Source organism: Hyalella azteca, unplaced genomic scaffold (assembly GCF_000764305.2).
Source record: "Hyalella azteca isolate HAZT.00-mixed unplaced genomic scaffold, Hazt_2.0.2 contig1881, whole genome shotgun sequence".
NCBI lineage: Eukaryota > Metazoa > Arthropoda > Malacostraca > Amphipoda > Hyalellidae > Hyalella > Hyalella azteca.
Genome location: NW_025932176.1, coordinates 39875 through 67112, shown reverse-complemented (window position 1 = coordinate 67112; position 27238 = coordinate 39875). Strand labels below are relative to the sequence as shown.

The window sequence follows — 27238 nt, the reverse complement described above, 5'->3', positions numbered from 1 at the left end:
ATCAATATAGTTGGAGAACTAGGTTATTTAAGGAATTGGGAAATTCGGTGTTGATTGCTTTTGGTCTTGTCAGGACGTCGTCAGAAATGGATAATCGAGAAATCGAACAATAAGATTTGTGCTGGTACCTCGTCGAAATTACTTCAATAGGATTCGGAAGACCTTATCTAACATGAAGATTAATTAGGACAGTTAAGAAGCCAGCGTGATAACTAGCTAAGAGAACTAATAGCTGCATATTAACATGAGTGGTCCAGATCAATCCTATGCCAGCGAGCCATCACTTTTATAGACACTAAATTTAAGCACTGGCCTCAATGTTATGATTTAGAAACTTTGGCAAAAAGGCGAATACTTTGCAAACACAAAAATTGTTATGCCACTTATGTTACAGGCCAGAAAGCTATGACTGCTTATCATTCTATCATCAAGCAGCTCTTCGGCTGAAGGTAATCTGCAAGTTCAAAAAGAGCGCGCTGTCCAAGGCGATGCTTGTCAGTGAAGTTGCTCGTTTCTTCGAGTTATTCATCATCAAGTGGGCAGACGTGAAGGATCAAACACAATTAAAAATAGCGTTCAAAACACAACTTGCAATTATGTAGGATTTCACGTAGACCTCACATGGCCCATAGTGGCTCAATTAATTGATAAGACAGAAGAGGCTGGATAAGTACGTAATTGAAGACGATGAAGACAACATTTTATTCTATGCATACATTACAAATTAAACTAATGCACGACTAAATCATGCGCGCTAATTCTCAGTACGCTTCCATACACGAGAATTCAATCGGCAATAATGCTGTTGCAAACGCAACCTAGGTAGGACCTTTTAAAAACGTCAAGCAGGAATTACCCTCAATTTTTAGCAAGGACTAAAGAATATACGAAAACAACTCTTGTGAAAGTATAACCCTTAATAGAAAAGACTTATCATTAATATGCTATATCGACTTCAGACAAACGAGAATGAAGAAAATTTCCGATTTATTCAACGCCACATGAAAAGGAACTCGTGTCGCTCTTCTGGGAGAATAGCATAGTAGACTACAATTTTATATTTCTGAAGAACGTTGGCAATATCCCAAAAATTATATATTTTGTAGAAAGAATGATTATGTCGTATGTCTGAAGTCAACACTTTTCCAATGATATACACAACATTCTAGAATATTAGAAAGGCCGTCAAAATCAACAAGATTTGACGCAAGAAATTAAGACACATAGGAGCCAAACATGGGTTCCTAAATAAAAATGCATTTCACGTTACCAAATGGCTGAAGCTGACGAATAACCTTAGCAAACTGAAGTGCTGTCGAAGAAATCGAGGATGAGGCATCGGCTGTCGTTTTTAGACGGCTCATCTGTTGAGGTCTCCATTTCAACAAGCAAGTCCAATTTCGTGCAGCTGCAGAGCTGGTTCTGTCACACAGCTTCGATTCTTCATCGCCAAAGAACAAATTACTCTCAGTTACAGAACACATGTCACATGTGTCATAAGGACGATAGCAGCGAAGGAGAAACAACGTTCCAACGCAACCTAGTTAGGACCTTTTAAACACGTCAAGCAGGAATTATACCCAATTTCTACCAAGGACTAAAGAATATACGAAAACAAATCGTGTGAAAGTATAACCCTTCAACCAGTAAACCGTCGAGGAAATGGTGCTTAGGCCTATAGCAGTCCACACAAGTGACTTTACACGAGACATGAACAAAGCGCTAGCGCCTACCTTGCACCCTCTGCCACATTAGAGCAGGGGCGCGGGCTTCCCACGCAGCAGCACCGTCCTGCCGTGCTGAAGTGACAGACGTAAAATGCATCCTTACCTCTTCCTCCTCTTTACCAAACAGTAAAAACAACACGTAAAATAGAACACTAATGAAAATCTGGCTCACAAAAGGAAATTCATTATTAAATAGGCACTGTCTGGTCAATTCTTAAGCATTCATCGCATGGATGTGAAGTTAAGACTGAACTCAGGTCTAAGAATGCAATATTTCAAGTTTATAGCAAACCATCATTGCAAATATGATGATATCAACATATTGCATTAGAGAACATCTGCCAGGATTCACACGGCTCATTTCAGCATGAAATCTGGTCACAATCATGGTCACTACAAAATTCCAGTTACCTATCAATCAGTTTCAAAAAGTATTCTAGCGCAGAACGGGAAAATGAGAAAGGATTTTGAAAATTATTTCATTAGACTTTGATCATAAAAAACGACTTTGTACAATAAAATTATCAACAATGATGAACGGTGACTTGCACAGAGCTTAGCGATACGTTATGGGTGAGCAAAAAATGAACGTTTAATGACAGAGTGACAGGGAGGAGGCAAGAGGCGAGGCAGGGACCGATCTCTGAACACTACGAGTTACGTGAACCTCAATTCGATGTTTGCAGAGACAGGACTGAGAAAAAATCGATAGATACCATTGCAGTTCATCACATTTCAGATGACCGACTGAGAGACATCGTAGTAGATGATACCATCTATCTATAATATCAAACGAACAAAAATATGTCTAGCATGACAAAGAGTCAAATTAGCCCTCATTACATTCCACAATATTGATAACAATTTGTACGAGAAAGAATATCTAGCAGAATTTTTTTTATACATTTTCCAAGTGTCATCGCAAAATTTGAAGGTTCGAACAAGAACGTCGTGTATGTATGGATTTAATAATTCTCAAGTAGCACATGCAACTCCAAATGATGCAAGTCAATAGCGCGTTGTCGTTCAGTGAGCTGATACACAAATTACTTATACCATGTTTTGCTCATCTGCAGAGAAAACCTCGAATCCCATGCCAAGAGACAAAGTTTTGAACAGCTCTAGAAGGCACAAAATCATTAGAGTCTCTGAGTCGTTGTGTAGTACCGCTGACTGGCCGTCCAACAGAACAACCACGAAACTTACCAGTGATAGCCAGCAAATGCCCTCGAATATACAAAGAAAAATAACTCGACCTCGATAAAAGATAAAAAAAATCAAGATGCAGGTTTCAGACTCTGATCACCAGAGAGTTGGGATTCCATTTACTGGATTAATGAAAAAAAAAAAAGTTTTTTAAAAAGTTGTTTCAGGCGGCGGATGAGCTGTTCAAGTTCTAGAGGAGAATTAAGTAAACAAGGCATTTCAATTGAAAATGTCCGGGGACAAACGCGTTGGAGTGAATCATTGAAAGACATGACGAATTAATATAAAAGATTATAGCAGCGAAATTGAAACTAAAAGAACACTCCACATGGCTCTAAATGAGAAATCATCGGTAAGTAATGCACTGAGTCGCGTATCAGGCACACACTATCTACGAGTTCTGGCACTTCGGCGTACGTTCAGCACCTCTCCAGCAGCACCACCCTCGTCGTCATCATCATCATCATTTCCTGAGATCTGGTCATCTATGACATTGTTCGGAGTGCCGTCGAAAGCCTTCAACTCGGCATGTCCTTCACTTTTATGGCCCTTACTTTCCTCTGCCACAAACGGATGCTCAGACTCAGAATTCAGTCCATTCACACGTTCGTTATTCTGACCAGCATTGGTCGAAGATTCGGTAGGCTCATCTAGTCGACTACAAATGGAGTCCCCAGCCATCGAAGTGTCTTGAGTCATGGAATATTCGTAGTCCAACGAAACATCGGTCACGAGGCCGGACGATTTGTCAGCTAACACAGAATAAGGATCTAAAATGGAATTTTCCGTAGTTCGGTCGGCGTTATGCGAACTTTCATCTAGGGGCTCGGGGGATGGATTACGAGCTATAAGAAGTTCCTCAGCAACTTTGTCTTGGTAGCTGCAGTTAACAGAAGGTGCGGCATCGTGAGACTCTCGCTCAAGAGCTTGGGATGGTGGTTCGATTTCACCAGAAGTTGACGCCTCTAAATTAGATCCCGCAAGATTTGCTTCACTTGGAGGGTCAGGGTTCACTCCATTGATGGAAAATTCGTCCATATGTCGCTCAATTGCTTGAGGGTTCTGACCAATATTATCACATGGTTCTTCGAGCCTATTCTCAAGAAACTCATTATGAGCTTCGACTGCACTTCTATCAACTTTAGTGTCACATGACGGAGAAACTACGTCAATGGAATCATCGTTAATTATCCTTCCATCATCAGAACTAGGTTCACAAAAATCTTCGTTGTGTATTTCACGACTTTTTTCTTCAGGGTTATTGGACTTTCCAGCATCCAAGCTCTGGACAGGAGCTTGATCACTGGACGTTTCAGCTTCCTTCTCCTCGTCGCCACTCAACGTGATGACCGCATCCACGATAGGCGCATCACCAGAGACCGCTCTATTATTTTGTTGGTCCACGGGCCCAGGACTTGTAGCGCCATTAGGCCCAGACGACGGCTGGCCAGCCATCTGGGCCCATGCATCCCAGCTACCAGGCTCCTCAGTCATAATGACGTCATCATCGTCGTCGTCAATTTCTACCTCCTCTGGAATATTGTGAATCTTGTGAGAGTTAGAAGACGGCGGCGGTTCTTCAGCAGCGCCCCAACGGCTCATGGTCCAAGGATTACTTTTTTTCGTGGAGTTTGTATTTTCTGTGCCATCTTTAGAATCCTTGTTATTGCCCTCTCGGTCCGTACGCGAGCGGTCCCTCTCACGGTCGTAACGATCAAAACCCCGTTCATTACGACCAAACCGATCTCGCTCGCCGTCTCCATAGCGATTGCGGTGTCGATCGTTGTCACGATCCCGTGATGATCGTTCACGCACTCTATCTTTGTCACGAGATCGGCCTCGTTCTCTCGACGATCGATCTCTGTCTTTGGACGATCGTCCTCTGTCGCGAGACGTTCTTTCTTTGTCTCGGCTTGAGCGGTCACGACTCGAACGATCTCGATCTCTAGACGATCGATCTCTGTTCCTGTCCCTTCTTTCATACCTATCTCTTTCTCTATCGCGGTCTCTGTCTCGGGATACCCCATCTCTGTCTCGAGAGAAACGTTCTCTTGATGATCTATCTCGATCTCTACGGTCTCGATCATAGTCCCTTCTATCTCTTCGATCTCTATCAGAATCTCGATTTGAACGTCGGTCCCTATCATGATCTCGAGATTGCCCGCTTTCGATCTCAGTCACATTGCTGTCCGACAACAAGTCAGCTCGAGCGGCGTCCTCTGGCAACTTTCGCTGGTCGAAAGCATCAGCGCGCGTTTCTGTAGGCGCTTCATTGTGCATTTCCTGACGCTCAGGTTCATCAGTAGGATGCCCGCCCTCCCACGGCCGATCATTCTCAAGTGGAGCCGATGGAGGAGCTCGGTCCTGGCTGGGAGCGAACATTGGAGGCGGTCCTTCGCGCCACCCACTCAGACCTGCAAAGAGAAGTGCTGCAGAAGCCACGCACCAAACAACGCATGTCAAAAACAGTTCTTAGATCGACAAACATGACCATGTTACTGGCAGGATTACTGCACAGCTTTTTGCCTAGCTCATTCATTATAGTCAACAGAAAAACGTTGATCATGAATCACAATTAGTATTAAACATGTTTTTATTTATAAGACATCAGAAAAATTCAATACTCCTTAAGACCGTAAATAACATCACGGCAAAATCGGCGATCAAGAATTCACCCAGCGACCCACATTGATAGTCGACCAAAGCTACATGCACAAGGTACGCAAATAGCGTTGGTTGGAAAATATTCAGGCAAGAATATTTTTGATGCAAACGTGAGCAGTGGGGCTCCAAACAAAGATCATATTTAACATTCACAAGTTGAAAATAAGATACAAAAATCCATCCCATTGTTCTAGAGTAGCGTCCCCCACTCACCCGACTGAGCACCCATGAGGCGGATGCCTGGCATCATCTGGGGCGTGAGGCCTTCAGGCAGCCTCTGCATTGGGGGAAGAGCAGGGCCCAGGGGCCTGTGTGGCCCAAGGTCGTGTAGCAGCGTGGGACGAGGGCCCATAACTCCGACGCCCATTGGAGGCGGTGCTAGCATTGGGCGCGGAGCTCCGAACATTGCCCGTGGACCAAAACCTGAAACAAGCAACAGCATCGGTAATCCTCTCATAGACTGGTATTTATTACAGCTTTCCAGTGACCATCACTTCAAATTGATAAATAACAATATTGCCGTATTCATTTAAAATTATAAAAACCGCAAAAAATTACGCATCAAAGTGAAAAGTAATGCATATTTTCAGAAAAGGACTAAGTTTTTTTGACACATTACAAGTGCAGTAGAAGTTGTAGCGGCAGCGGCGTAATGTTTTTCAGGAGCTCAATTGTTCATCCCTAGCATTACTTAAGAAAGGACAGTAATTTCAATCAATATATTTGTATATTAATTTAGATAATTCAGCTGGCTCTACATAACATCTAAATTTTTTTTTCATAATCAGTTCACTTTCATTTGAATTTAACTTCATCATTAACCTATCTTTGAGTTGAGACGTAGCTCATATTCTGATATTGTTTATTTTGTAGTATTAATTTCTGATATACCGTTATTGTACCTACAATAATTGTTCGTTTCATCGTAAAAATTCAATAATATCCTTTTCTAAAATAACTCAGCATCGTACGTGTGTAACTTCCATGCTTACTATAATTCGTCCACACTCGTGTAGCTAGCATCTAGTTAATCCGCCATTGCTCATGGGTTAAGCTTTTGTCGTATGTCGTAGTTATTCGCAACCGTCCAAATAATTCAATTCCAGTCTACTGTATCAAGGGGTTTCGTACATATTGGCTTTCCGAAAAGCTTTTTTAACGTCCTTTTGATCTTGCCTAACATACGGCCCAAAGCTGCATTTTGGATAACGCAAAGTGGAGGTTGACACATATACTAGTAAAAATATCGTGACAGATGGTAATGTATATACCCAGAAACGGTTTTGCTTTGAGAAATTACATTTACGACAAGAAATCGCGACTCTCAGTGGGACAGGGAAACCTTTTGAGTCAGGCAGTGGGGCTGAATATTAATAAAAATACAGGGAAAAGCATGAGACACCTCAAGCATCACAGCAGGCGTCTCAGGTCAAGACTCACTGGTTTTAAAGTATTCGAAATCGTAAGTTTTGGTTTTGGCAGAATTTGTACTGTTAGAGCTTAAATACTTCTATTACTCTCACCTGGCCCACTAGCGGCGGCCATGACATTAACACCCACGAAGTTTTCAGGCCTAAGGCCAGGGGCCATTGCTCCATGAAGACGTGGCCCAGGAGGGCCATTACTAAGCCCCAAAGAAGGACCGTTGTTCAAGCCTCGAGGCCCGCCAAATTCAGCGCCATTGCGGTCGTAGAAGTGGGGCGGACGAGAGCCCGGGTATGGATGTCCTCGGGGGAAGCCGGGGAAGTGTTCTGTGTGAAGAACACGCGTATATGACTTCGAGGTTGCTGAAGAAGTTGAAGTGTAAAGGCCCGTTTACACTAGGGGCAACACACGAGAGTCAAGTGCCTCAAAGCGCATGCAGAGGCGCTTTGCAGCCTCTGCATGCGCTTCTTGACCGATTGACGAGCTAGCGATTGACAGGGGTCATGCCTCATGCAACACTGTATGTTTTTGAATGTGCTACTTCTCTAATTATGATGCCTATGCTGAGTTCTCGTTTACAAATGGCATAGTGCGCAGAATGACGGACCGCAACACACCCGAGAACATTGGCCCACAGCTCAAATTCGGTGACATCCATCCTCATTGACATCTAGGTGGCAACTAGTGTTCAAAGCGCGCGGTCTCAAACTACCGAGTACAAAAGTAGTGTGAACGCTTGTGCGCGGTGAGGCACTGCAGCAAACGACTCAAAGCGCATGTCGTTGCCTCTAGTGTAAACGGGCCTTTAGAAGAATTCAGCACTTTTCCTATTGAAATTTCGAGTCTGAGTAGCAGTCTATTTGAAGTCTGAGAAGCATCATGGACGTTCAAGGCAAAGACATATTATTCTTAACACGGATGCGTGAGCCTCATCACATTGCAGGACATGCTTTTATTCCGCCCATTGTTAACATTGTTACCACGCACATGTGCTCGACAACTACAGCTCCCCTGCACCTTGCTACGGTGCGAGATGACAAGCACGAGACAAGCTAAATCGCCTTCACCGCCTAAAGTCTCAGCGATAACTATTCACCAAACTTACCTGCACCATTCATTTTGTTTTCCTCCTCGGCGATATATTTATTGTACATTTGAGTGATGCTCATCTTGCCATCGCCAGAATCTCCATCACGATCATCGTTTAATCCGTTCTCGTCCAACTCCTTTTCTTTCCTGCAAGGTGAAACTCAATAAAAAAACTGCTGTATACTTATGAACATGCCTATTCATGTCCGATCAACGTTTCAGAGTTTGAACAAAGCTGGAATTTTAACAATTTTAATTCGGTCTCACCCAAACTGCAGTAATGACTTTTAAAATAAAGCGTGTATTTAAAAGGGCCCTTAAAATAAAGCGTGTATTTAAAAGGACTCTTAAAATAAAGCGTGTATTTATAAGGGCTCTTAAAATAAAGCGTGTATTTAAAAGGACTCTTAAAATAAAGTGTGTATTTAAAAGGGCTCTTAAAATAAAGCGTGTATTAATATACTTATGAAGTAAATATGAACAAGCCAATTCGTGTCCGATTAACGTTTTTGAGTTTGAACGAAGCTGAAATTTATACAATATTAATTTTGTCTTTTGTCTCACCCGATGTCCTTAGCAACATCTTCCATCTCGACGTCCATACTGTCGCTGTCACGGGAGTTGCTGGCGCGGTCGGGCGATGGAGGTGCGTGCATGGGGCGGCCCACAACACGAAAAATAATAAATCTGATTATCACAAATATAGACAATAACAAGATTCAGAAATAAGATTCCGACTACATCTAGAATAAGTTAGACCTAATAATTGATGCTCCAAGTGATTATTGCAATCAGGAATGATTGTTTCACTTACTAAACTATCGGTCAAATGCCGCTGCATACGATGGGTAATAGATGCAGGGTATCGGTTGCTTTTGCTACTCAGTGATAGAGAGCTCATGAGGTAATGGGATTTCTTATGAATGATAAATCGAAGAGTTTCTGTCTGACTTTTGTCGGCAATTAAGAATGATACAAATTTAGGATATTAATTCACATTGTTAAAAGTGAGCAGCGGAACATTTCAGACGGTTCACATTCACTCTACTGCGTTCTGCCTATGGAAGACATTTCTTCAAGTCTAAGGACAACAGCATCTAAGTTTTGTTTCAATTTTTTTAACTGGGGGACAAAGACGGAAGGTATTATAAAGGATTTTTGTCAAGCACAGAATTGACGATATGATTTCTCATTCTCAACCATGTGAGAATTTTTCCGCAGTTGGTTGTAACAATTTTTACCGGGATGCATTGGTTAAATGTAATGATTTACTATTTTAGCGGATACAAAACTTACAAAATAAATATATAATTACCCTTTAATTTCAGAGGTTCTACTCGGCGCGTCATTGAAGAGCCCCTAGGGGCAGTTATCAGTTTAATGCTTTATGTAGTTACGAGAAAATTATTATTCATCAGTGGCCTAGGCTATTGCTGAGGCACCCTGAGTCATGCGCAAAATGTCACGAAATGTTTGAATAAAATCATCCAAGAAACCACAAATTATGGAACGTTGCAAAGTGACTCGACGTTGTAAGCACGGACAAGGCCGGGATATATAACGAGCTACGCCCTCGTAAACGTTATGCTGTAACTGGAAATACGATCAATGGGAACGTCCTTTTGCCGAATGGAATACCGATGGGGAAAATTAATTTTAAGAAAAGAATCACAGTCACTCGGAGTGCACTAAAGACTACCATAACCATAAAAGATGACAAAGAAAAGAAAGACTACCAGAATGTTGAGGGGCCATACTTTCAAAACTCGCTAAGTGAACGTAAGTACTTACGCTCTATTTTCTTGTCCATGATAGGTGGATTAGGCTTGAAAGGCCGTCTATGATTGGCTGACGAACTTACGATCACTTAACTTTTTTGAAAGTATAGTCCCACAAGAACAACAACGTGAGCGTTGAACTTACGACTCAACGATGCCATGGAGACAGGCGGAGGCAGGGCGCCCATGATGGGCTGACCGATCATGCTGGACACGGGGGGCATGGCCAGCGGGGGACCGAGACCCATGGAGTGAGGCACTCCGAGCCTCGGGAGACTGGGGGGCATGTTAGGGGGCATGTTGGGGGGCAAGTTAGGGGGCAAGTTATGGGGCAAAGCCGGCATGTTGGGAGGAAGGGAAGGAGGCATGTTGGGGGGCATGTTTGGGGGCATCATGGGTGGGAGTCCTCGAGGCCCAACACCGGGCGCTGCAACAATAAAAAGAACAAACGTTTTAGCAACATTTTGCGGCGCTACTAAAGGATGTTAAACAAATCGTGACCATTTTAATGACATGTGAAACATATTTGTAAATTACTGAATTGCTAGTGAAAAAATAACCAAGTTGAATTAATATCTCTACTGAAGCGTGCAGGTGCCGATGTAAACGATAAAGAATTCGACGTCACAATAGTCAAGCACCGTACAAGCATGACGATAAAAAATTATTGGAGCAGCAAAACTTGAAGAACATGAATCAAAATTAATGTTCGATGACACAATATGAAAACCTAGAAGTGCATTGTTGTGTAAAGGATAAAATTTTGCACTTTTGCGCGGAGAATAATTTTCTAATTAATTGACAGATCTATACAAGTTTCACATTAGGAAAGGGAGTTTAACTTGCACACTCACGAGGCAGGCTGGGAAGGCCGAAGGGCGGGATGACGTTATGGGGCATCCTGGGTCCCGTGGGCCCCAAGGAAGGGGGAGGTCCCTCCCTGCCCGGCATGTCCCTGCCTCCATCAACGACGTGCATCCCCGAGACGGGGGGAGCACCTGACACGGGGATGACGGGGGCGTTCACCCCTGATGGGGGAGCGCCAGCGGGTACACCGATGGGCAGGAAGCCTGGCAGGGGACCGCCTCCAGGAGCTGCTTCACTGACACCGTAGCGACCTGGCAAAAACATTAATGCTATTTTTACGACTCGGGAACGCAATTTAAATTTGCTCCGACATGATCGCAAAATGCGTTTTTAAATGCCAAATTTCATGGAATATCTCAACCTCTAAGTTTAACCATCACCACTATCATTATCAACAGACATCAAGCCTTATTGCCTTTAGAAACAAACATCGTGGTTATTTCAAGTCATCGGCAGGCAATTACATGTACAGTATATGCGCCTACATTTGTAATCACTCCCGTAAAACGAATATTTAGCAGCAAAGAGGCATCAACCATCGCTGGAAAAATCTGGTTATCAGGATCAAACAGAACCAGGTAATTAGTACTATTACCGTCTTATCATCATTATTACCTTCTAATACCGACCTACCGCAATTACAAGGGTTGACCTTTAAGACAGTCTAGCAGTTACTAACCTTTAAGCCAGTCTGGCACAGTTTCCTCGTCAATGACTCCTCCCTCCTCGAGCGAGTCGAGGTCCGAGGTGCTCATAGAGGTCAGTTTACTGTAAGGGATATAGGAGCAGCCGGCCTCCACCTCCCAGTAATCCTTGAATTCCTTGCCCTTAACGCCTTTTCCAGGCGCCCAAGCCATTGTTATTGCCTTGTTCTGAAAATGATACCGTCAAGTATAACTTCATTATTTCAATTGTAAAAAAAGCCTTTCATGGAAAGTGCACCGAGATATCAATTCGTACACCACTGAATAATTAGTACCATATTTAGCAAACCAGTGCCATGAATGACGTACAAGTGCGCAGCATGAATCTAGATGTTTTACTCAGATGAAAATAAGAATTATTGTAAAGATGTGTTAGTCTTGTGAAAATAAGAGTTACTTAAGACGTGTTACTGAGGTGAAAATAAGAGTGATTAAAGACGTGTTACTCTGGTAGAAATAAGAGGGAATCAAAAGACGTGCAACTTAAAAAAAAGAGTGACTCTAAAGACGTGTTACTTAGATGAAAATAAGAACTGAAAAGACTGAACTTTGCTAAAAAAAAGTGACTGCCATATAGAAGTTGAAAATAAGAATGACTGCAAAGACGTGTTACTCAGATAAAATAAAAGTGACTGCCGTATAGAAGCGAATAGAAGTTGAAAATAATGATTGTAAAGACTTGTTACTTAGATAAAAAAGTGACTATGCCATATAGAAGCGAATAGAAGTTGAAAATAATGACTGTGAAGGCGTGTTACTTTAACGAAAATAAGAGTGGACAGTGACTTAAAACTTTGCACTTTGATGATAATAATAATGACTAAAGACGTGTGTATTGACGAAAATAAGAGTTACTGACATGGATCTTGTGGTTGCGGAGTTTGGTGAGGGCGCGGGAGGCGTCCTGGCGTCTGTTCATGCAGATGAAGGCACAGCCGCGCGGTGGGATGAGATCAATAGAGACGATGTCGCCATACTCGCCATAAATGTCGCTCAGTTCCTCTTGGTGCACCAGCTGCAAAATCATCCAATACACGTTGGACTGCTTTACATGCAAAGTTCGTTCAACTGACAAACATTTTAACTGATTTAATCTTGTAGCTCAAAGTTACGAAGTTTGTATGTTGCTAGACTCGGAATATTAAATGGCAACAACAAATTTATATTTCTGGAGGAGGCAAGCTACACGACGCTGTATCGATACACACATGGCGGATGACCAATGATGAAATAAATGGCTATGATTTACGGGATTCAAAGAAATACCGGTAACTGCTTTTATTATCAGAAGAGCCCAATATGAAGAATGAAAACCATATTCGTGCTTCATATTGGTACACGGAGGCACCTAGAATAAGGCCTTTAGAGGGCGGTGGAGCACATGGCCAGATGGTTGGGTTAGATGGGTGGCACTCACCTTAGACAAATGACCGACCCAGAGGGCGGTGGAGCACACGGCCAGATGGTTGGGTTAGATGGGCGGCACTCACCTTAGACAGATGACCGACCCAGAGGGTGGTGGAGCACACGGCCAGATGGTTAGGTTTGATGGGCGGCAGACCTCTCTTCTTGCGCTCACGCTCTCTCTCGCGCTCCAGCTCGCGTTCGCGCTCCCTCTCTGGGTCCAGCTTTTCTCGCTCACTGCTAGAACGCTCGCGTTCTCTATCGCGCTCACGACGATCACGGGAACGAGATCTGCAGAAGAAGTTAAGTGTATCACATTAGAAAAACACTGCGCTGCCTACAACTCAATCAGTAATTAAGTTCAACTCAGTAGGTAATCAGCCTGGCATTTCAGTGATCTCGTAAGATTATAAGTATTAGCATAAGCTACGAGTTAGAAGAGCCAACACGCCAAAGCGAGTTTGTTACAAGCAGTTAACAGAGTTGAACCAATATTCACATACATACATATACCATCTAATCAAGCATATATTTTCTCTGATGTACACACTCCACAAGTGAAAATAGCTTCGCCGACACAATATCTCATTTTCATTTAACAGTTTAACCCTTGTCAGACTGCATAGGTTCAAGTGTTCCTACACGCGGTACGATTACAAAGTCGTAAAACTAGGCTGTCTGCCATGGTTTAAGCGAATAGTTTCCCTGGTATATGTCTGCCAGACCTAATGTACAAGACTGCCTGACTTCTTGCAAGTCTGCCTGACCCAAAGTACAAGTCTGCCCAACCTCTTGCGCCGCGAGGACCGAGAAGGAGACTTGCGAGAGCGAGACCGCGACCCAGACCTCGACCGCTTCGAGCGCGACCGAGAACGCGACCGACGGCGTCGGTGCTTGGAACGTGATGACGGGGAGCGGGATGAGCGGTGGTGGTGATGGTGGCGGTGGTGGGACTCTGTTGACCACTCTTCGGTGCTGATGATACAAATAAAAATATATCGGATAGTCTTTAGCATTATTCAAGTTCCAGAGCTGAAATAAATTTCAATTCAAGACACTGAATGTATTCAGAAGTAATTATACACAAATATTCTAATCATACGTTGCCTTGAAAATTCACAACAAAATTCACAAAATAAACAATAAAAGCCATCAATGAAGATCTATGAAGACCAACTTAGAGGATCAAGATGAAGTCTCTTAGATAAATCGCAATGCAAGCAAATTGAAGCTAAATAGACAATATAGAAGCAGCAACACCATGTGACGAAGGCATGCACTAAATCAGTGGTTCCCAAACTTTTTCAGGCCGGCGCCCCCCTTGTCTCCCCAGTGAATCTCTAGCGCCTCCCCGCTGAGGCATATATAAAAACAAAAGCCTCTTTCTTGATATTTAGTATGCTGCCATTTTGAAAGAGAAAGGTTAATCACAGATCTTTCCAGAGGCCCCAACAGATCATTCCACCGCCTCCAGGGGGACGATATCGCCCACTTTGGGAACCACTAAATAGACAATATACAAGCAGTTTATTGTAAACACCATTTTTTCACCATGTGATGAGAAGCATGCAACGCACCCATCTTTGACCTCCTCAGTGCTGTCATCGCCCGAGTGCTCTCCCTCCTCCCTGGGGCTCATCTGGCCAAACTGAGGCACAGGCGCCACGTCTGCATGAGGCTGAGGAGGCGCCCCGCCGTGTAGAGGTCCTGGAGGGCCCTGGAACCCTGCACCAACATCCTTGTGTTATATCACTTTAATATAGAGCTTTGCGTGATTGTCCCTTGTAAATCCGTGCACCAACATCCTCGTGTTATATCATTTTAATATAGAGCTTTGCTTGATTGTCCCTTGTAAATTCGTACATGTCTTTACATTTCTTTATTATATCAAGTGATTGCTTGAGGTTATACATATTATACATGTTACATATGCATAGGTTATACACATTATAGGATACATAGTAAGCACAACAAAATTTTGATTGAGATTATACCGCATTCTTTGCATTAGAATTTATCATTAAAGTTTTCGTGTCTTCACTTTGGATGTTCATTGGTCACATCTACAAAAATGGAAACTTGGATATGAGCAAACTTCTAACTTTTTTACCAAAAATCCCTGTTATATAAGAAATCAAAGTAGGGTGACAAAATCTCGTTTGTTTATGTCTTAAAAAATAGTTAGACGGAATTTATTCGACTTTCAAAGCTGAAAATAATGTGCAAATACCAGCACAAGCTCAACACTGGTCGCTGAAAAAGCAGTTCAAACATTTCAGTTCAAATCACATTATATGATGGCAAAATAGATCACAAGTTGAAGAGAAATTTAGGCTCGCGGTTAAAAAAAATAATTACCTTGCAGAGACCCATATAAACAACTGTGGCCTAAATATGTCATATTCGTCATAACTTGTAAATCTGGATCAGGCCAGACAGAGCTGAGAAGCTCCATAATCGACAGTCCAGCCCAGGTCAGGCCCCATAGAGCTGGGAAGCTCCATAATTAAGTTAGGTCAGGCCCCATAGAGCTGGGAAGCTCCATAATTAAGTTAGATCAGACCCCACAGAGCTGGGAAGCTCCTTAATCAACAGTCTAGGTCAGGCCTCATAGAGCTGAGAAGCTTCATAATTGATAGTCCATGTCAGGCCCCATAGAGCTGGGAGGGCAACACTCACCAGGTTCAAGTTGAGGAGGAGGAACTCCCACTGGCGGCGGCAATCCAAACAGGGAAGAAGGAGGAATGTAGCCAGGCGGCGGCTGTGAGATGTCCACGCCAAGGAAAGGAGGCAGGGTGCGGCCATCATAATCACCTGTACAACATACCGTATCATAGGCATAGGCCTCTCAACAAGGTTCATCCGAGTCTTGTTGACATTCATCCGTTAGTAAAAAGTTCTAAAGATTGCTAGAAAATTTATCTGGAGAGTGGATCAGAAACAGGAAGGAATAACTTCCTTAAATCATCACGCCATAAACTGACGAGTAATTTAATGTGGAGAGTAAGCTTCAAATACTCAAGCATCTAAACGACCAAAATTTCTGGTTGTTCTCTTCTCGAATTTGCTAGATCTCAACCCAGCTATAAGCAAACATGAAGACTTCAAATTAAAGCTTTAGTTTGGACGACGAGGGTACACCTAGCAACACATATTAGCAGGGTTTTTCACTTACCAGTCTGGTTAATAACAGGCACAAGACCGGAAGAAACGTGTTCCTCAGCAGCAGAGCTGTGAGGCACTCCACCACCGACGGAACCCGAGGATTGGAGGCCTTTCAAAGCCTGCTGTTGCTGCTGTTGTTGTGGTGTGTGACTCGGCGGTTCAGAAATACCTCCAAGACCAGGTATCTCCTGCACAATCAATAGACGGTTTTTGATCATATATTTAATTATTCAGAGACAAGGTATAACTTCATTAATCCTTAACACTACGGTGCCATTTTGATGTTTATTCAAGTGGATTCTCAGCTTTGGTGATTAGTTTTGAGTGGAAGGTTTTCATCACAACATAAAATTTGAATATCTAAAATTTTGAAAATATTTTTTAAAAAAATACACGATCTCATCATTACCACAACCGAAATAAACAATCATTGGTCCGAAAAAATTCAAATGATCAGGCTTTTTGAGGGCAATGAACTCAACAAATAATTGATTGTGTGCACTCTAAGACTAGTTGAGTGTAATCAAATAAAGAAAGTAAATGTGAGCTCTCTAAGTCCCACTGAGTGCACTAAACACACAAGTCAACAATTGTACACACAAATGACCCCTTCCCATAATGCATTACAAAATCTAACACAATTCGCACAGAAAATACGAACGTCCATCGCAAAATTTAGAAGTAAATTTTCCTATGGAGCTTTCACATGAACTTAATTTATTCATTTTTTATTTAATTTCTAAAGTATACCGGCTGCTGTTGCTGCTGTGGCTGAGTGGGCTGCTGCTTCATGAGTATTTGCTGGATCTGCGCAATGAGCGCCGGGTCGAGCGAAGTCACGGCAGCAACAGCTGCACTGTTCACAGCCGCAACAGCAGCAGCGGATGATGCTGGTAAGTTGTTGCTGTTGATGCTTGTGTGTTCAGGAATACTCTGCACAATAAGTTAATACATTAGCTTAGCACAGTAATATCTTAATTTTAAATAATTATGAACAAATAGAATGAACTGTCATCATAGAAAAGATGAGAATCATCTCATAACTTGAGTACGGTAAAAAGTTTATTTACACCTGAAATAAACATTAGCTTACTAGTCCAAAGATAACACAGAGCCCTACTAATAGGTACCTCTCATATACAAACTAATGCAGAACTATGAATACTTTCAACAGAAAAAGAACTCGACAAATTACAAGATATTGTACAATATATAGTGGCGTCTTCATTAAGCAAATATGAAGTATCGCAACTACTTGTACAGTCACTTTATATGAAGAACATACAGGTGCAGGAGCTGGGGCAGGCTGGCTGGGAGGTGACTGAGGTCCTGTAGTGTGTTGTTGCTGCTGTTGGCGCTCATGTTCCTGTTGCTTGTACTGCTCGAGCTCCTGTTGCTGTTGCGTTGATCTTGGTCGACTGGGCTTTTGGTTAATCCTTTGAGTTATTTCTTCTTGTATTGGATGGTTGGGGTCAGCCAAATCAAACAATGGCTGTATCACATCCTCGCCGAAGATGTGATTTTTTTGCCACAAGTTCAGCACTCTGATAACTTTGCTCTGTTGAGGAATGAAGTGTAAATTCGAAACGCAGAGTATTAAGGTACCGGTATGAACAGAGTAATTGATTTGTAGATAATCTCATTGCTAATAATAAAAAAATCAGGAATGAAGTGTAAATTTGATAGTTATCAAGCATAAAGGTATTAGATTTGTATATAATCTCATTGGTAATAGAAAGAAATAATTTTTTATAAAGCTGTTCAAAAAAGCAAACTAGAACTTTCTACAGTGACCGTGGCCACAAGAGCAAACTCACCTTGCCTTCAACCCACAAGAGCAAACTCACCTTGCCTTCAGCAGGGCATTTAAAGAGGTAATAAAAGGTCACTAAAATATTCTTGGCAAAACGGGGAGCGAAAACATCTTTATCTGCACCAAACTGGTGTCTGGACTGCCGCACTATGCTGTCAATCACGTACAGACCAGGGATTTTGTACTCCGTTTTGCACTGAAAGTAGATTTTAAAGAAATTATTTAAATAGTCAACTTCATCTGATTCTAATTAGCAAGAAAATAAGTATATACCTTCAAATTAGGTCAACAAGGTTCAGAAAAGTCATACATCAGTAGTTTCAACACTGGAACCAATTTTAAACTTGTTACTAATCATTGCAATCTAGTCACAGAGATAATGTTGAAGAGCTAAGTTGTTTGACTAATACATTGGAAAGAAGAGCAGCATCCTCGTCTAACCTACTTATGCTACATTTTATTTAATTGAACATCATAAGCTTGTGCACAGATTTCAACAAATCTAGTGCCATGGCTCTGGTTTGCAATTACACTAACTTTGTTATGTTGTCTTTGACATTGGAATGAAATAATGCCTCAATTTGACACATAAGAACAATCATTATCATATGATAGACCAATTGTGACATTTCAAATAATATCTGTACTGAAATTATGAGCACTAAACAATACCCATTCAATCTTCAATTATATAACCAATGAATGGACTACACCAATTTTGTAGTCAAAATATTATAACTAAAAATAAGTGTAAATCCCTTACCTTTTGAATAAATTTTTCTACACTTTGCACCACATGCTTGTAGAATTTGATAGCCCGGATAGCTCTTTTTGTAATTGCGGTCATCTTTGCTTTGGAGATTGGAGGCTTGCATTCATACATGCCAGCCAACTGCACAGACAACAAACAATTTTACATGCATAACTAACTATCAAAATAAAAAAACTACCTATGCCAATAAAAGAAACAAATTCTATTCATTTCACAGAACTGAAAACCAAGAGGATTACAAATCCCTACAACTAAAATGCACAAATTTTTTCTGATATAGCATGTCACATGATTTAGTAAGATGTTATGGTTAGGTGATTTTATGAAACAAAATAGCCCTGCCAAGAGAGCAACTTGGTTATTCATGCTAAAATTAGATTAATGATATTGCCAGCACTCAAACTGTAACCAGTGTACAATGTACGTAATGCAACTAATCAGCTTTGTTCTCCTTAAGAGTTGTGTTTCATAGTGCATAACACTATGCCCTTCTCATCAATATTGCAGTAATGACATGCGAGTGCCTTTATCATTAATTTCCAACTCAATCTAGTATCTTAAAACACCCACGCAACATCCTCGATATTTGACTGAATCATCAGCTGCCACCAGGAGGGAAGAAGCAATTACTTTAACCCTAATTGCCTTGGATTATCATGTGATGCTACAACCTTGTGGGCAATGATTTCTGTCCTTCAATCTTCTTACATGCCTTCAATCTTCTTACATGTTTTGGATGCCTTCAATCTTCTTAAACAAACCGCAATTATTTTACCAGGCATTAATAAAGTTTCCTATCAAATGCAGTCTTCAAGAGCACAATTCTTAACTATAAACCATTTTGAAAAATTATCACAATGATGCAACCAAATTTTTTACCTCAAGCAGAGCCATTTTCATGTATAACAACTCCAAGCGCCCAATATTTTGGTGATGTTAACGACGGTGAGAAGATTAAAAATCATATGCATGTGCTTTAGAACGCATGCTTCTCTATCACTGGTGCATGTGCATCTTCAACACTGGTTACCTTCTGAAAGTTTTTTGTTCTGATAGATTTTTCTATCTCATTGCCTGGGAGTTCATTGCCTGCTTATGCTACAAACTACACAAAATGAGATGCACGAGTGCAGTGGAAACCTCAAGTACCTCCTACCTCTATAGCTTGTGGAACATCAATGTAAGGCTGACAGGAGCACACTTCAATGCCAACACAAGGGGCAGCTCACTCAGTGGTAAAAGTTTGTATATAGTTTGCTAAATGCCCTACCATCAACTGGGGTGACTTCACCCACCAGGTGTGACTTTGGCCACCACTACAACAGAACCAAATGGCAGCAAAACAAAATAATAAATGTTGGCCAAAGTGACTGGGGTGACTTTGGCCACTGGGATGACTTTTGTCAATGTTTTAATATTTTTGTTTTACTGCCATTTTGTTCTGTTGTAGTGGTGGCTGAAGTCACCCCCAGTGGCTGAACTCACCCCAGTTGATGGTATCTAATTTCTCTAGGTCAAAACAGATAAGATATTATTGATCCAACACCAAGAATATGTCTCAGTTGAAGAGCATCTTGACAGACAGAGCTGGAGATTTGTACGTAGTTATTTTTTTTATGCAGGTTGGTTATTAGTATGAAGAACCTTTTCCCAGGAGCACAAGGCAATCAGGGTTAAGCAATCTCCATGCAGACTAATATAACAGCAGTTTCATTTGAAGATTCTGATGGCCTAGCTCACAGATATGAGAATGATGAAATTGAGGGTGCTCTCTGATTTTCAAAGCCCATTGAAAACATTTTACTACTGGTGCTACTGGATAAGCTGAGAATATAGGGAACAACTAACCTTTACAAACCAGAAACACAAGTCCAAACAATTAGCAGACTGTAACATTGAAGATACCTATTAAAACATAAATTGTCAAATGAAAACAAATAAGAATGAGGTAAACACGAGCAGATTCGTTTTCATTGGGAAATTTATGTTTTGGGACCCTCAATGTGAATTTTAGTTTGCTAATTGTTGCTAATTATATTAATAAGCCCTTATTAATAACAGGCTCTCGTTATTAATAATAAGGCTGAGAGGCTCTTATTCTGATGAGCAAACCAGCTTCTAATTCCATCTGTTATGGTGTGAACACTTCATTCTCTATCTTGTCCTGAATGTTTACTGCCACAACATTTTCCAGATGTGCATCTACTATCCACTCGGACAAACCTTAATTTATTAACCTGCATTAAACTGTAACAAAATGGCTGCTTAGACATTTCTAAATACCACCAATGCAAATTATATTTTCAGAAGGTGTGTAATGTGTAATAACCACTTTGTCTCCAACCTATTTTGTGCCATGCTCTACAGTGCAGTGCACCATAACTGCACATGGTGCCATTCTGTATGCCTTCTTAATTACCATCTACCTATGGAATTTTGGAGCATGCCCGGTCAGAATTAGAGCACATGATCAGGAATTGGAGCACATGCCTTGGCCAACCAAATGAGAGAGCCTAAGCACCAGACCATGGTCTCTGGCTCTACATTCCCCAGTTATGCTTCGAATTGCCCCTCCCCTGTCCTTGAGTATCGTTGAGCACTCTGGTGGTCATGGTGGAGCTATGCGACTGTCCAAATCCTGGATTTCCCTATGTGCCTTGCACCTTGCATATTGGGATATTGAAGACAAATTCCCACCTAACTGGCCCATCTTCCTTGACTATGGCTCATGGCTGTAAACAATGGTGGCATTCCATATTAAATCTGAAAGAAGATGAGCTTTTGGGATGTTGGAGTGCTCTGTCATAATCTAGGGAGCCACATGTCCCTATGCCTAGCCTCACAAATTCCAGTAAATCACTGCTGTGGAGAAAATCCTGTTGATAAGGAACAGAGACGCTTCTTCATGTCCAGCATTAATTGCACCAATGTCACAAAGAAGTCCATCCAATGATAATCCAATACCCTGAAAACTGTCCGATCTTATAAAAGGTACCAGGCGCTCCCAAGCCCTCCAAAGGTTCTATGGCTTGTCCAAACCAAAAGTTTATCAATGGATTTCCTATGAACTTAATTCCAAAAAAATATTTGTGAACTGTATTGATTGCACTATTAAAAATTAATCAATATAACTCATAAAGATAGTTAATCTCACTCTGCTCATCTATACAGGTACAGGTGAAATCAATTATAGGAGATCTGAAAATGCAATTAATATTCAACAGGAAGAAAAGTGAGTGCCTTGCAGAGGCAGCCTGTGGCAACCAAATAAGCTAGCAGCAGTTGGCAGGCAATCCCTAATCAAAATTGTTCAATACTGCTAAACTGCAGAATTGTTCAACTAAGTTAAATCCTGTGCTTTGGTTTTGTTAGCTTCTTGGGAGCAAAACTTTTTATAGATATTAGGACATGATAGATTATTAAATTTATACTAGATGGAGTGGATGCTAACTCAATGATAGCAGTTATGACAGTGAACCCATTCAACCTAACATTTTTATCCACATTTCAGCATAGTGGCAAACCAGGGGATTTTCATAATCAGTTCATTTTTAATTGTAGCCTAATTTTCTCATCTACTCAAGAATTAAACCAGTATATTCTGTATGTTAATGCTGGTATCCATGATACATTACTGTTTACTTACTTACTAGTGACAAGTGTACTAATGACTTGTCTACTACTCTACTTACAGGTTACAGGACTCAATTTCACTCAAAAAAGAACTTTAGGATGAGTATAAAAAAATTCTAGGTATGCATTGCCACTATCACAGCACTATGCCACTATGACCAATAATTAAAAAAAAAAAACTTCTGCCAAATATTCCATAATCATTGGCTAGTAGGTACTAGCTATGTACTGATTCTGACAATTTGACAAGGTGTGTAAACATTTTTAGTGATAACAGTCCAACAGAAACAAGGCAAACCTGAGGCTGCTTGGACACCATGGTCAATCGTCAGCCATGGACTAGCCTATATACTTATTCATTTTCACGGTTGAAAAACCAAATGTTTCGCCAATGAAAAATTGAAAAGGCATATCCTAGCTTGCTATGTAGGTTGTATGTGAATGTGATTATGTGAAAATTTAATAGGGTAAACGCGGTACTATATATATTCCGTCACATTAAGGACGCACCGAGAAATGAAAAACTATAAAAAAAATAACCGTATGCATTATTCAAGTTCTGTTTGCTTTAGGTGACTCTCAAAACACCATAGTACGCGTCGGCAACGATGAAACGTCACAAAATGTTGCCATATTTATGTAAAAGCCTTTAGAATGCAAACCTACCAAATCCCTATCCGTCACTGTGTGTGGCAATATTTGGCACGTGGTGAGGCGTATTCCGTCCGCGCTTCAAATTCTACCGATATGTAATGCCGTCATCCACGTGTTCGAATTCCGTTCGCTGTGTTAGCTGCATTGGAATACAACACGGCTTTGAATTAGAACACTAATGAATATTGAACACTACTTAATTACGCTTTTAATTAACAACTATTAAGCTTTTAATTAAGCAAATTTTAATTTTTGTACATAGCTTGGAACCTGTCTCTTATACACATCTNGCGAAGCCTCTTCTGAAAAATGGAGCAACCATCTATGCTGATAACTACTATTCCTCGGTACCATTAGCCGAGAAATTGCTCCAAGAAAAAACTTACTACTGTGGGACTGTACGCAAGAACAGGAAACTACTACCACAAGATGTTATGTCAGCAAAACTGAAAAGAGGTGAGGTAACAGGAAAGATGAACTCAAAAGGAGTAAAAATATGCCACTGGAAAGATAAGAGAGATGTCTTCACACTATCTACCTGCCCAGAGCATGATGTGCAACTTGTTCCAACTGGTAAAAAAAATCGAATGGGTGAGGAGGTGATGAAACCTGCATGCATTACAGATTATAATGCTGCAAAAGTTGGGGTTGACAAATCTGACCAAATGACTTTTTATAATTCAGTTCTCAGAAAAAGCACCAAATGGTACAGAAAACTTGCCATTGAATTGCTGTTAGGAACTTCAATTGTGAATGCTTGGGTTATTTATAACCAATTTTGTCTCCCGCAGCGACGAAGAAAAACATCAATTCTGAAATTCAAAGAGAGTCTTGCAATGTCACTCATTTGCGGAATCGCTAAAGAGAATCTGAACCCAGGTCCAGGTAGATCAAACATCTCAGGAAAGCGCAAATCTCATGAATTGGTTGAGGCTGATGGGCCTAAAAGTAAGAAGAGGAAGAGATGTCTGTCTTGCTACAGCCAAATTGCCAGTGCAGAAGGAACTAAAGTAGCCCATTCAAAAACTCGCAAGATAAACACTTATTGCAACACTTGCGAAAATAAACCATATCTGTGCGTATCATGCTTCAATCTGAAGCACTCCATTAGTCCATTTTGTCGTAAAGCGCCTAAGGACTCAAGTTCAACAAAGAATGATTAATAATGTTTACTCGCTACACGCAAAATATATGCTTAAATAATGCTTTAGACAGCTTAGTATACATTATTGTCATCATTATCCTTTACTTACAACACATAAAATGTGATTGAGGAGGTTAATATTGAAGTTTAATGAATTATTATAAATTTAAGCATGTGTACCATATGTGAGCCACGATGCAGGTTGAGACAGACACGCATGGTGGCAGGGAATTATTGTGAGTACTTATCGGTCCACCGCCGTGCGTCGGTCTTAACCCTTCGCAAGGCCCCATGCCCTTGGGCCCCTCTTGCAAGTTGTAATGGTCTAAACTCAACAGTTCGACCCCTGGCCCCATCCCCATGGTCTCATCACAGCTCCCTTTATAAATATGTGGAGTTTCGAAATTGATAGTAATAAATCAATAAATATTTGAACTGGGAAATTCCTTAGTTACTTACATTGGTTCCACAATGATATCAATGACGTAAAAAATTACAATGACATCGGTTAAGCCTCACTGCCTCAGAGGCTCAGCCATGATTCTAGCTTTGCTAAGTCCTTACACTCTTACCTCCGATACCTCGTAATTCATGATGTTAGAACTTAGATATTCAAATGTTGAATATCTGTCAATATCACAATCAAGATTATTTCACAATCAGAAATATGTTATAATATCACAATCGAAAATATTATTCACAAATAACCATTCATTTCAATGCCGAAATGGACTCTCATCTTATCACGCTAGCCATATGTTTACATACGTCACAAACGGTGATGTATGTCGTCCCACGGTGACGTCATCATACAAACGAACACGTGGAAACAAAAAAAAGCAATATTTCGCTGCACCACAAACAAATAAATGTAAATAATTGGTAATATAAAAGTTTTTCTGGAACATTTTGAGAGACTGTGCCTAAGCAGAATACGATATTAATAAATTATTAGTGAAGATAATAACAATAAAGTAGTTCATTTGATGGCTGCTGCTACTTGCTAGCGCTGGCATCTGAATACGGGTACATTCTATGGGTACAACTTCTATGATCAATTTGAATCATAAACATTTACCTAATGCAAGAAATTAGCAATCAATAATTCAACATTGTTTTGTAAGTTTTGTACCAACGGAACTAAGGAAAACTACATTAATTACATATTAGCAACTTAAGCTAAAAAAAATGCACTGTAACGGGAAACAGCTGTGAGAGAAGATGCCAGAAAGCGCGATGGATTCAATTTAGTCGTTTAATCGTTTTTAATTTGAAATTGATGTCAGTTCTTTGGAATAGGAGCGTAAATTACAGTGTAAAACTTATTAAAATTTTACGTTTCTGTGTGGATTTTGATGCTGTTAGCATTGAAATACTTGACAGTATCTCTGATGCAAGAAATACTGGCTAAATACATTTTAATTTAGAAATTAACGTCAATCAAAAATTAGAAATTGCTGCTGTCAGGGCTATGTTGTTTCTTGCGAACCGATTTAAAAAAAAAAATAAAAATAAAAATTTAAGCTCTATGACTTGTATACTATGTCTATCACAGTCTATAGGATTTTGAATCGATGCATGCATTCAAATTCAAATTAGGTTCACCCACGCCCCATGGCCAGCAGGCATGGAATATATCTACTTGGCGAGCCGCGACTGAATTTTTCGAGCCGTGGTTTTATGGATTTGCCAGCCGTGATTCCATTTCTTTGAGCTGTGATTCCATTTCACCGAGCTGTGAATTCCATATCTTGGCCATGAAAAGCCATTTACGTGGCGCGAATTTATTTACAAAGTCCATGCACATGTTACCCCAAATTTCTAATTTTACCCTAATACAGTCAAATGGCAAAGATAAAATTTGTCTTTACTGTAAGTTGAGCATGTGTTGATGCAGTCTGACTGCTTTGACATGACCGCAACTCATAGTGGCAAACCAGTGATTTTTTAGAATCAGTTCATTTTTAATTTTCTCATTTACCCAAAATTTAAGCCATTAAAGCCAATATCTTATGTATGATGATGCTGGTATCCATGATACTTTTCTGGCCTACTTATAGGACTTGAAATTGAACTTGAAGGAGAGTCTAAAAAACTCTCTGCTTTGCCACTATGCCGCAACTATGCGCGATCTTCAACAAACGTTTTGTTTATTTGTTTACATTACGATGTTTATGTTTTTTCTGCAGGATATTTTGGCGGGAACGGTAAAGCAATGCGGATTGCGGAAGTTGAAAATTTTATGAAGTGACATGTTTGCGAAGTGCAAACCGCAATTTTTCAATCAAACAAAAATTTATGACATTTGAGGCGCGAGATTTCATACCTACTGAAATTATATGATATTAGAGCCGCGATATTTCAGACAAAAATAGGATTTTTCCAGCCCTGTATTCCCTGCCACCATGCTTTTGAATAACCTATGGATTGGCACCATGCAGACACGCGTGACACGGTGACCCACACATAGTGGCAAACCAGAGCTTTTTTAGAATCAGTTCATTTTTAATTTCCTCATTTACTCAAGATTTAAACCAATTTCTTAAGTATGATAATGCTGGTATCCAGGATACTTTACTGGTCTACTTATAGGACTCAGAAATGAACTTGAGGGAGAGTCTAAAAAACTCTCTGCTTTGCCACTATGGACCCACATATGGGTCACGATGCGGTTAAAGTGTTAATATAAAGGAAAACCTAGAGAGGTGACGGAATTACCCACAATGACGGAATATACCGCGTTTACCCTAGCTAGGCAGCTAGGCTAACTCATCAACAAGAAAAATTGCCTAGCTGCCTAGGTATAGGTAAGGTAATCAGCCTTGCAAATTGTTTCAATTTTATAGACATTTCTTGCAAGTTGTAGACAGCAAAGCAGTAGTTATTTATTTTTAGTTATATGTTAACCTTAACCGCCAATAACAGGCTTTAACGTGATGACGAATTTGTATTGGTCATTAAATCAATAAATGTAGCCTAATCGGTTGATATTGTGATCATCAAGTTGAATGGAAGATGCCGATTTCAACACGCAGAATTTTTCGCAACAACTATAGAGATAGAAAAAACTTACCTCCATATTAAAAGACTTTATGGTATCCATGTCGCAGTTACTAGATGCAGATTATAATCAAAATATTGTCGTTTGGAGCTACGCATTCACGACCTAAACAACGCCATGTTCGCTACTATA

General features: G+C 40.7%; 1 protein-coding gene across 3 annotated transcripts; it reads right to left on the bottom strand.

The window, feature by feature from the left end:
• Positions 1 to 683: 683 nt before the first annotated feature.
• Positions 684 to 27238, bottom strand: LOC108678505 (SR-related and CTD-associated factor 4). 3 transcript variants are annotated; one of them, XM_018166952.2, is made up of 19 exons: positions 27119 to 27238; positions 18606 to 18734; positions 17877 to 18038; positions 17315 to 17587; positions 16780 to 16962; positions 16040 to 16217; positions 15544 to 15678; positions 14442 to 14589; positions 13654 to 13839; positions 12951 to 13155; positions 12320 to 12475; positions 11436 to 11628; positions 10744 to 11007; positions 10035 to 10316; positions 8676 to 8778; positions 8128 to 8258; positions 7121 to 7348; positions 5811 to 6020; positions 684 to 5362 (listed from the first exon to the last, which is right to left on the bottom strand). In XM_018166952.2, exons 1-19 carry the CDS (start codon positions 27146 to 27148, stop codon positions 3321 to 3323), a joined length of 5238 nt encoding a protein of 1745 aa, XP_018022441.1. In that variant the 5' UTR covers positions 27149 to 27238; the 3' UTR covers positions 684 to 3320. The 3 variants fall into 3 exon arrangements, with proteins under 3 accessions (XP_018022441.1, XP_018022443.1, XP_018022442.1); XM_018166954.2 differs by having other exon boundaries at positions 684 to 5347; XM_018166953.2 differs by having other exon boundaries at positions 8676 to 8775.